This window comes from Lithobates pipiens, unplaced genomic scaffold, assembly GCF_037356315.1.
Source record: "Lithobates pipiens isolate NorthernLeopardFrog02 unplaced genomic scaffold, aLitPip1_a1.2 Scaffold_28, whole genome shotgun sequence".
Classification (NCBI taxonomy): Eukaryota; Metazoa; Chordata; class Amphibia; order Anura; family Ranidae; genus Lithobates; species Lithobates pipiens.
In genome coordinates, this window is record NW_027507789.1 from 68034598 (window position 1) to 68047052 (window position 12455).

A 12455-nucleotide genomic window follows, 5' to 3' on the forward strand; every position below is an offset into this window, starting at 1 on the left:
AGGCGGGTCACATGATCAAATAGCTGTAGACTGACAATCTGTGTATTCACGGTTGCAGCTTCACTCTGTGTCTCTGTTGCCCAGGCGCTGGACCCTGGGAGCTGAGTCAGGGCTCTGGGCTAGACCCCCGTCTCTTTCTTATCGATACCTCTGTTCCCTACTCCTGCATTCACAGTCTATTCTCTTTCACTCTTGCAGAATGCTGAACTCAGCAGCTGCTGCAAGAGAAAGCACATTAATGAACCGATGAAGATGTAATGCATAGTGGATTTTTTTGCAAATGTCATTAAAGATGAACAAATCCTTTAATTTTAGGCATCTGTGCAGGCCACTGGAGTTCCTCCACACTAAACTCATCAAGCCATGTCTTTACAGACCTGGCTTTGTGCAACTGGGCTCAGAAATTTGTAGGGATATCTACATACTAGATCTATACTAGATAACTATATCTACATACTGTTGGTCATAAAGTGTAGGTATGACGGTCAAGTAGTATACAAAATAGGTCTATAAAAATAAAGTATGACACATGTTGAAATGTATCTTCTATTAACCTATTGGCAAAATGCATACTATAGCACAGAGATGGGTCTTACTCCATGCTGCCAACTGTATCTGTTCTTTCTTTGCACTCTATCCTGTCCCCCCAGGACTGTATCTCTGCTGTCATTGACAGTCGCTAGTTACAATGATTGTAATGATCACATGATCACTGTGATAGCCAATCACAGTGATCACATGATTGGGAAGTCCATGAAACCCCTTCTTTTTGTTCCAGCATTAAGATATTTTTTTAATGGCTGGCAGAGAGGTTAGATAAACTGATGGCAGTTAACACCACTCCAAGCATTCATCTGTGTTCCATCCATGGATGAATCAAGTGCCATGCAGAATGTATCAAAAAACAGAAGGGCACGCACCAATGACATCACTTTATTCAGACCACAGATACACACTACCGAGTCCCTCTTGTAGAACCACCCACTATAATGCATTTCACCCTGACAGGCTTAACTGTAGCTACCAAGCTGAGAGAGGCTAATATAGTGTTAAAATTGACCTCTGCTCACATGTAGGGTCTTCTTGGTATAGAAGGTCATAATTTTTGTCACCTCATGGCTGTGCTGCTCACAATCAAGAGCTTGGACATTTGATTACATAACCTCTTTTGAAGTTGAGGATTAGGTAAGAGCATTTGACCAAATGCCTAGACTTGTGTTTATGCTGTCAGCAATTTTGTCTTGTGGCCAGCAATACAAGAAGCCTGGAGAAACATTTTCTGCAAGAAGAGGCTGACTTTCCCAGTCGTCTTCTACTTTTTAGCCTTTAATTCTAGCAAGATGGCTAAGATAAACAGTAAAACCTTGGATTGTGAGCATAATTAGTTCTGAAAACATGCTTGTATTTCGAAGCACTCGTATATCAAAGCAAATTTCCCCATAAGAAATAATGGAAACTCAGATGTTTCTTTCTACAGACATTCATTCGTAAATCCTACAGATTATAGCAATGAGATAAGTTGTGTAACCATAAAATGTTCATCCACAAAAGGCAGTCTCCAGAGTATGAAAGAGAAGAGAGATGCCTCTACGTGTAGCAATATGGTTACATTTAATGAAAGTACATTTAGCAACTCTCATGGTTGATGATTAAAAAAGGCACGTCTAAGTATGCAGGCATCTGGGGTAAAGCTGTCCACATAGACCATCCTCTGCACCGCCGGCTCTCATTACTGTCAGTCTGTGATAGGGACAGGGAAGACTATCCTGCAGCAGAGCGATCTCAAAGCGAGACTTGAAACGCTCATGCAGCTCAGCATGGAAGGAATGACATCGATGGTGGTGTGGACAGCTTTACCCCGGATGCCTACGTACTTAGATGTGCCTCTTTGAATGTGCCTGTTTTAATCATCAACCATGTGAGTTGCTAAATGTTGTACCTTCATTAAATGTAACTATATTACTACACTTAGAGGCACCTCTCTTCTCTTTTATACTCAGTTGTGATGTGACGCTACTTGTATATCAAGACCTCGCTTGTTTATCAAGTCAATATTTATAAAAAAAAAAAAATGACTTGTCTTGCAAAACACTCTCAGACCAAGTTACTCTCAATCCAAGGTTTTACTGTACTTGCATATGAGTACAGGTGCACTTTGAGTCACAATTACTAAGTAACCCAGGGGATTCCTACATCTGTAACATCACAGATCTTTCTGACTTTCATGAAAATCAGCTTCCACTTTTCTCTTGCTGGCTTTTAGAACCGATGGCTGATCCAGTTCTTACTTTGATTTACACTTTAGCAATCTTTTCCTGTTCATTAATTCATGCATGATAGTAGCCCATGTATTAGGTATGTTCTGCTAAGCACTACAACTGACCAAAATAATGCACGTGACTGTTTTAAGCAAGACAGAGCAACATTCAGCATTCTATGTGTTATGCGTTATGAGTTAACGTCATGTTTTTATTATTCTAATGGATATATGCTTGCTTCAATCTACAGATTACAGAAACCTGATGTTTGACCCAGAGACAGCCAACAAACACATTAGAATATCAGATCAGAATTGTAAAGCCACACACAAGACAAGTTCAAGGGGTAATACTGTTCCTGAATCCCCCAATAGATTTCAAAGCTGGCAGGTGATGTGCACAGAGGGATTCTCGGAGGGAAGCCATTATTGGGAGGTGGAAATATCAACCTTCTTTGTGCAGATAGGGGTAGCCTATGATTCCTTAAAACGTACCAAACAAATGGAAAACCAAATTGGAAGAAATAGCTGTTCATGGAGTCTGGAGTTACGGAGCATGGGCCACTCTGCTTGGCATGGTAACAAAGAAGTTCAGCTGAACCTACCGATGTACAAAAGGATTGGTGTTCATTTAGACTGTGCGGCTGGTAGCATTACCTTTTATGGCATCAAGGATGGGGATGTGGAAAACCTGCACATGTTCCACTGTGTTTTCATTAAAAGATTGTACCCTGTATTTTGGATTGGAGAAGATGTCAGTGTCAAACTGCACCGTGTGCAAAATGTAGGGGAGGATGGGGCAGTGTGACAAAATCTAGCTATGCAATATGAAAACATATTTGAAAAAGAACCACCTGTGTTCAGGCTATTTCATACCTCTGCATGGTCAGTGTTTAAAGCATGTATTACATGTTTAAAGCCCAACCTGATGCCTCTCACAACCTTCTCCTCTAGAGGCCCCCCAGTGTATAGGTACTTTTTAAAATATATTTATATTTTTCTGGGAAGTTATGTAAAGCCCTGGAACCTGTCACAATCTTTTCTAACAGTGAGTGGTTTTCGGAGATGCAGAGAGCAGCCCTGATGTGATGTCAGTACCATTCTCTGCAACAGTACACAGTGATTTCAGGGCATCCTGGTGACACCTCATGACACCCTGCATTTACAGTAATGTAATCAGTGTTCCAGGCAGAGCGATGCTGGACTCTAATCAACCTATAATACTGAGGACATCTCGTAGTGGTCAAGAAGTACTGCAGGGACAGCTCCAGATTAAAGGCAAGTGTTGCAACCGGAGCAGTGTTTTTAATTTTAACTACTGTTAGGGAAATTTTCTTTTTTATTGTTTGCCCAACCTGGAAGTGTGCTTTAAATGCATCTACATACATTACCAGAAATGTGTTTTGCTGGACTCTGCACCAATGATTCAGCCAACAAGTAGCTTTAGTTAAATACACCACACCTAAATATCAGAGGTATGTAGTGACCACTATATTGTTCTTTCAACTTTCTCTACAAACTTCACAATAGTTGTTGCAAAGAAAATCTATATCTGGGTATTTGATGAAGAGAATTTTCTTGTATTGACTTATCTAAGTATGCTAAAAGATATTAAAATATATGACTATATGTGAAAAGTACACTGTGGTTTATCTGAAAATGGGGGAAGAAAAGGGACCTCTGGATACTTAGTATTAATAAAACATATCTTTTATTATCAGCTCAGTTTTTTCAACTATACTGTGTATGTAAAAGTTGCAAACACACCTGAGCTCATCCTTAGTAAAAAAAAAAATGTCCGCCCTTCTACCACCTACTAGACTACAGGAATAGCCCCTGGACGACGTAAGTTATTACGAAACACGCAGGATGGAGCGACTCGCTGACGTCACCTCTGTCTTTTCGTTTGCTAATCACCAGAAAGTACGGGTTGGTTTGTTTGTGTGCGTCCAGCCGGCGCACACTTCCTATTAAGCCTGATGCCAAGTTATTTATGTAAGTGCATTACTATTTTTTTGAATTAAAAAGTTGATGGTTTTACACTATTTGGAGCCTTTATCTTTTATGTGGTATTGCACAGAGTGGAGAGTGGTGTACGGGAGGGGAGAGACTACAGAGACTGCACTAGCTCCATCTTGTGGAAGATTTGGGACCGGACAAGCAGCTCATTAATGTGAATGCCTATCCAATTTTTTTCTGCCTGCTGAGACCCTCTGTAACGGGGGGGTCGTATTGAGTCGGTAAGGAGCCAACTTATATATGTGGTGGTGGCAAGAGCACATTCGCACTTTGAAAAGTTCTTTTGTTTGGAATCCAGTCATCCACTGTAAATTCATCACGGGTGGTCAGTCAACTATATGGACACTACTCATTATTATTATTATTATTATTATTATTATTAATTTCATTTTAAATCATATATGGACACTATATATTATTATTATTATTAATTAATTTATTCACATTCATTTGTTTATCTATTATACAATTACTATTTATGTTTACATTGTTTTGCACCTTGCTTTAGTTTCAGTTTATCACTCATGCTTTTTATCTTTTCATTTTTATTAATTCAGCACACAGTATGTTTTTTTTCTTTGATATGATCACTGGACATATAAGATGCAACTGTATATTTGTTGGCTAGTGTTGCACATATATACGCATATATATTTATTTAGGGGATTTATTTTTCAGGTGTAACAACTGGAGATTTCCAGCTGTTTTTCACTTTTCGATTGGTACATATATTTCTTTGGGTTCATACCAATTTTAGTCTATATAGGTTAGCGCAATTCCTTTTTTTCTTATTTCTATTTTGTGTATATTTGGTGTACATCAGAGTTGCAGCTTCCGATAGACCTTGTATTTTGGGTTATCAGTTTTCTGTTGTATTCCGTAGAGCAGTTTGTCCCCTCTTTTTTCTTGACTACAGGAATAGGACATACTGAGTGAACTTGTGCCCTCTACTGGCTGGGGGAGAAACTGCAACACTTCCTTAGAAGTGCACAGATCTTTTTTTTTTTTTTTTTTTTTTTTTTTTTAGAAAGAGAAACTGCAACATGCAAACTTCCTGCTGCAGGACTCTTAACATAACAGGAGTGCAACCTTCACCCATCACAGTGGGCTTTGACTTAAAAGATCTTCATGGACTGGGTCCCCTTTAACCACTTAACAACTGGCCCATAGCCGAATGATGGCTACAGGGCGGTTGCTTAACTCTGGGAGGCCATCATATGACATCCTCCCAGAATTCCACTCTCGCGGGGCGCGCACTCGAGAGCATCCATGACTGCTGGGTCCACAGGACCTGGCGCATCACGGATCACGGTAAACGGCCGCTCATCGAGGCTGTTTACCACGTAATTGCTCCGTCAAATGACGGAGCGATCACTTGCAAACAAACCGGCGTCAACCGATCGGTACAGCGGAGGGGTAGAGATCGGTGTCAGCAGCGCTGTGGGCTGGATCTGCAGTGCCCACAGTGCTGCTCACCGACAATTAACCCCTCAATTCCCTGCCAATACTCTGCAATACCCAGCAATGCCCTGCCAATACTCTGCAGTACCCAGCAATGCCCTGCCAATACTCTGCAATACCCAGCAATGCCCTGCCAATACTCTGCAATGCCCTGACAATACTTTGCAATGCCCTGACAATACTCTGCAATGCCCTGACAATACTCTGCGATGCCCTGCCAATAATCTGCAATACCCAGCAATACTCAACAATTGCCTGCAATACCCTGCCAATACTCTGCCATAAATTGCCATACCCAGCCATACTCGGTGATACCCTGCAATACCCAGCCATACTCTGCAATACCTAGCCATAGTCGGTGATACTCTGCAATACCCAGCCATACTCGTGATACCCTGCAATACCCAGCCATACTCGGTGATACCCTGCAATACTCGGTGATACTCAGCCATGCTCGACTGTACTCGGCCTCTGTATGTGGCCAGGCCGTGGAAGTCTCACACATGTGGTATCGCCGTACTCAGGAGGAGTAGGAGAATCTATTTTGGGGTGTATTTTTTGCTATGTACATGCTATGTGTTAGAAATATTGTATAAATGGACAACTTTGTGTTAAAAAAAACTTTTTAACCACTTCCCGCCCGCCGGCCGTCATATATGCCGGGCATCATTCAGATATCAGCTTTTTCAGCCGGCGATTCCCTACACCATAAGACCAATCATGTTCCGCTGCTTGATCGTTCTTACAGGAGGCGAGAGGGGCGTGCCCCCCCCCACTGCCCTCCGGTGCTTCTCGTAGGGGAGATGTGGGGTCTTATTGACCCTATATCTCGCTGTAAAGAGGACCTGTCATGCCATATTCCTATTACAAGGGATGTTTACATTCCTTGTAATAGGAGTAAAAGTGATCAAAAAATTTATTTTGGAGAAAAAAATGTCAAACTAAAATAAATAAAGTAAAATGAACAATACATTTTTTTTTTAAAGCACCCCTGTCCCCATGTGCTCGCATGCAGAAGCAAACGCATACGTAAGTCCCGCCCACATATGTAACTCGTAAAAAAATTGAAAGCGTCACCTATGGGGATTTTTACGTAGCGACGTTTGGCGCCATTCCACGAGCATGTGCAATTTTGAAGGGTGACATGTTGGGTATCTATTTACTCGGCGTAACTTCATCTTTCACATTATGCAAAAAAATTGTGCTAACTTTACTGTTTTTTTTTTTTTTTTGTAAGCACAAAACTTTTTTATTTTTCCAAAAAAACACATTCAAAAAATTGCTGCACAAATACCGTGCAAGATAAAAACTACCACCATTGTATTCTCTAGGGTCTTTGCTAAAAAAATATAATATTTTGGGGTTCTATGTAATTTTCTAGAAAATAAATGATTTTTACATGTAGGAGAGAAATGTCAGAATTGGCCTGGGTGCTCCCGAACGCCTGATGGTGCTCCCTGCATGTTGGGCCTCTCTATGTGGCCAGGCTGTGTAAAAGTCTCACACATGTGGTATCGCCATACTCGGGAGTAATAGGAGAATGTGTTTTAGGGTGTAATTTGTGGTATGCATATGCTGTGTGTGAGAAATAACCCGCTAATATGACAATTTTGTGAAAAAAAAGAAAAAGGAAAAAAAAAAAATCTTGATTTTGCAAAGAATTGTGGGAAAAAATGACAACTTCAAAAAACTGATCATGCCTCTTACTAAATACCTTGGAATGTCTTCTTTCCCAAAAGGGGTAATTTGGGGGGTATTTGTACTTTTCTGGCATGTTAGGTCTCAAGAAATGAGATAGGCCGTCAGTACTTCAGGTGTGATTAATTTTCAGATATTGGCACTATAGCTTGTGGACTCTTGTGTATAATATACACCATTTTGTACTTATTTTTACCAAAGATATGTAGTGCTATAAATTTTGGCCAAAACTTATGAAGAAAAATTACTAATCTGCTAAATTTTATAACAGAAACGAAGAAAAATTATTAATTATTTTTTTCTTTTATAGCACAAAAAAATAAAAAACCCAGCAGTGATTAACCACTTGCCTACTGGGCACTTAAACACCCCTCCTGCCCAGACCAATTTTCAGCTTTCAGTGCTCTAACACTCTGAATGACAATTACTCAGTCATGTAACAGTGCACCCAAATTCATTTTTTGTTCTTCTTTTGGTGGTATTTGATCAGCTCTGGGTTTTTTATTTTTTGCGCTATAAATGAAAAAAGACCGAAATTTAAAAAAAAAATTCATTTTTCTTTGTTTCTGTGATTAAAATGTTGCAAATTATTCATTTTTTCATGAATTTTGGCCACAATTTATACTGCTACATATCTTTGGTAAAAATAACCCAAAGTAGTGGATATTATTTGGTCTTTGTGAAAGTTAGAGAGTCTACAAGCTGTGGTGCAAATCATAAAAAATTGATCACATCTGATGTACTGGTGGCCAGGGAAGTACAAATGCCCCCCAAATGACCCATTTTTGGAAAGTAGACATTCCAAGGTATTTAGTAAGAGGCATAGTGAGGTTTTTGGTGTTGTAATTTTTTCACACAATTCTTTGCAAAATTAAAACATTTTTTGTTTTTTATTTTTTTTCCCACAAAATTGTCATTGTAATAGGTTATTTCTCTCACATGGCATGTGTATACCACAAATCCCCAAAATACATTCTTCTACTCCTCCTGAGTATTACGATACCACATGTGTGGGACTTTTCCACAGCCTGGCCACTTAGAGAGACCCAACATGCAGGGAGCGCCGTCACATGTTCTAGGAGCATAAATTACACATCTAACTTGTTGACTACCTATTACACTTTTGAAGGCCCTGGAGCACCAGGACAATGACACGTGACACTAACGTGGCACCGATGGCGAATGGCACTGATACGTGGTACTGATGGCAGGTGACACTGATGACAGAGGGCACTAATACGTGGCACTGATGACAGATGGCACTAATACGTGGCACTGATGACAGATGGCACTAATACGTGGCACTGATGACACCTAACACTGATGACAGATGGCACTAATACGTGGAACTGATGACACGTGACACTGACAGGTGGCACTGATACATGTCACTGACAGGTGGCACTGGGGACAGGTGGCAAGTGGCACTGGGGCCAGGTGGGACGTGGCACTGGGGACAGGTGGCATGGATAGGTGATACTGGGGACAGATAACACTGATAGGTGGCACTGGGGACAGGTGGCACTGGGGACAGGTGGCACTGATAGGTGGCACTGGGGACAGATAGCACTGATAGGTGGGACAGGTGGGCATGTGTGTGTGTTTCACTGTGTGTGTGTGTGTGTTCTCACTGACGCTGCAGCACGGAAGCTCTCCCTCCTCACACGCTGTCTGTGTGAGGAGGGGAGCCGGCGATGAGAGATGATCTCATATGTTTACATATGAGATCACCTCTCATTGGACAGGCCAATCGAGTGCTAAATGGCCGCTGTGATTGCACCCTGCAGGATATAGCACTTTGGTCAGAACAAACACTGCACAGGGTTCCATTACACAGGGTCCATCGCCGTAAGGCTGCATTACAGGCAAACTTCCAGGATTCTTCTCCCCTATCCAATGAGGCTCAGGTACCATCCATTTTTAGCTTACAGATTTTTTTAATCCGATTGAAGTTCCTAATTCTCAGTAGAACTGTTCCAGACCTACAAGTATGCTCAGTGGAGGCTGGCGCTCCAAATTTTTGTGGGGGTGCAAACAAACTGAATATTTCTGAAAAATACTGAAAAAACATAAATTGCAGCCTCACTGTACCCATCAATTGCAGCCACTGTGCCCCATCAAATGCAGCCACTGTGCCCCATCAAATGCAGCCACTGTGTCCATCAATTGCAGCCACTGTGTCCATCAATTGCAGCCACTGTGTCCATCAATTGCAGCCACTGTGTCCATCAATTTCAGCCACTGTGCCCCATCAAATGCAGCCACTGTGCCCCATCAAATGCAGCCACTGTGTCCATCAATTGCAGCCACTGTGTCCATCAATTGCAGCCACTGTGTCCATCAATTGCAGCCACTGTGTCCATCAATTGCAGCCACTGTATCCATCAATTTCAGCCACTGTGTCCATCAATTGCAGCCACTGTGTCCATCAATTGCAGCCACTGTGCCCCATCAAATGCAACCACTGTATCCATCAATTGCAGCCACTGTGTCCATCAATTGCAGCCACTGTGCCCCATCAAATGCAGTCACTGTGCCACATCAAATGCAGCCACTGTGCCCCATCAAATGCAGCCACTGTGCCCCATCAAATGCAGCCACTGTGCCCCATCAAATGCAGCCACTGTGTCCATCGATTGCAGCCATTATGCCCAAAAAATGCAGCCACTGTGTCCATCAATTGCGACCACTGTGCCCATCAATTGCGGCTACTGTGCCACCAAATGCAGCCACTGTGCTCCATCATATGCAGCCACTGTGCTCCATCATATGCAGCCACTGTGCTCCATCATATGCAGCCACTGTGCCCCATCATATGCAGCCACTGTGCCCCATCATATGCAGCCACTGTGCCCCATCATATGCAGCCACTGTGCCCCATCATATGCAGCCACTGTGCCCCATCATATGCAGCCACTGTGCCCCATCATATGCAGCCACTGTGCCCCAACAAATGCAGCCACTGTGCCCCAACAAATGCAGCCACTGTGCCCATCAATTACAGCCACCGTGCCCATCAATTACAGCCAATATGCTCATCAATTGACCACTGAGCCTATTAAATGCCGCCAGTGTGCCCATCAAATGTCACCACTGTGCCCATCAATGCCGCCATTGTGCCCCATCAAATGCAGCCATTGTGACCCCCACCTGCCCGCTGTCTGACCGGCACTTACCCCATCTTGGTGGTGGGTCAGACAGCAGCAAGCTGTGTCCTCCGTGTGTCTCTTCTTGCTTCCTGCTAGATGTCCAATAGCATCACCTGTCCTTTCAGCCCATCAGGTGATGGGTATCAGACCTGCGCTACCTGATTGGCAGAGAGGCGTTTCAGTGTTAGAAAAGCAAATATTAACAGCAATGCTCTTCGTTCCCGAGTCCACCATTTTTGATGCCTATTAGAGCCTATGGCTCTAATCAGGTGCTTAAAAAAACACCCCCGCTGCTGTAATTCAGGCACCCAGCATCATAAAATGGGCTGTAGGTCTGAATAGGAGGTGGCGGCGGCGGCCATGGATAGATTCATGCAATACATGAATCTATCCATTCTACATAGAGGGGGTGCCTGGAGAGAGGGGGTGGCACTCGGGCTCCCTTAACCACTTTCAGACCGGACCAATTTGCTGGTCAAAGACCAGACCACTTTTTGCGATTCGGCACTGCGTCACTTTAACTGACAATTGCGCGGTCGTGCGACGTGGCTCCCAAACAAAATTGACGTCCTTTTTTTCCCACAAATAGAGCTTTCTTTTGGTGGTATTTGATCACCCCTGCGGTTTTTATTTTTTGCGCTATAAACAAAAATAGAGCGACAATTTTGAAAAAAACGCATTATTTTTTACTTTTTGTTATAAATATCCCTCAAAAATATATAAAAAAAACATTTTTTTCCCTCAGTTTAGGTCGATACGTATTGTTCTACATATTTTTGGTAAAAAAAATCGCAATAAGTGATTATTGATTGGTTTGCGCAAAAGTTATAGCGTTTACAAAATAGGGATATTTTTATTAATCATTTTTTTTTTTTTTTTTTTTACTAGTAATGGCAGCGATCAGCAATTTTTATTGTTACTGCGACATTGTGGGGGACCCATCGGACATTTTTGACACATTTTTGGGACCATTGTCATTTATACTGTAATCACTGCTATATAAATGCAGTGATTCCTGTGTAAATGACACTGGCAGTGAAGGGGTTAACCAGTGGGTGGCAGTGTAGGGGTTAAGTGTTCCTAGGGGGGTGTTACTAACTGTGGGGGGGTTGGGCTTTCATTTAGTGAACACTGATCTCTGCTCCAATCACATGGAGCAGAGATCAGCGTCACTAGTTGCTAGGCAGAATGGAGAAATGCTGTTTACAACGGCATTTCTTCATTTGGCTGCTCCGTGAGACGATCGCGGGTATGTCCGCGGCAATCGAGTCCGCGGGTCCCGTGACCGGACTTGCACCTGTATATAGTGGGTCACACATAGATTTTAGACATCCTTTAGAACATGAAAGCCATAGTGAAAAATATGGGCATAGAAGCAGCCCACATGTGGAGTATAAATGAGGAACCTGGCAGGTCTCAACTGTGTTTACTATGCTTCAGTTTGTGAATGGCTGGGAAGCTCTGTACAGAGCTACTCTTGTCCGTTCATTTTGTGCAGCTGAAGCTGCAGAGATGGAGATTGAGAGCTTTGTCCTCAATATTATTTCTCTGTCTCAAAGGCAGAACATCAGAGGTCTGTTTAGACCCCAACATAGCCCCCCAGCAGGAGATCTTAAAAAGAAAAGAAATAAAATAACAAAATAAAATGACACCAATGGCTAAACAACCAGGGTTGCAAAGGTTGCACTTGCGACCGGCCCTGGTGGTCTGCCACCATGGGGGAGGCCCCAAGAGAGCAGGTAGTGGAGGGCAGTAAGATAGGAGGGGGTAGTGGAGGGCAGTATGATGGGAGGCAGGGCAGTATGATGGGAGGCAGGGCAGTATGATGGGAGGCATGGCAGTGAAGGGAAGTATGATGGGAGGGGTGACAG

General features: G+C 42.6%; 1 protein-coding gene across 2 annotated transcripts in view; it reads left to right on the forward strand.

Annotated features, from left to right (window-relative positions):
- Positions 1-4302, forward strand: part of TRIM65 (tripartite motif containing 65) — an 86983-nt gene extending 82681 nt beyond the window's left edge. For both annotated transcript variants that reach the window (XM_077459372.1, XM_077459371.1), the window contains one exon: positions 2509-4302. In XM_077459372.1, coding sequence (XP_077315498.1) covers positions 2509-3065 — 557 coding nt within the window. In that variant the 3' untranslated portion in view covers positions 3066-4302. The remainder of the gene's footprint in view (positions 1-2508) is intronic.
- Positions 4303-12455: the final 8153 nt, after the last annotated feature.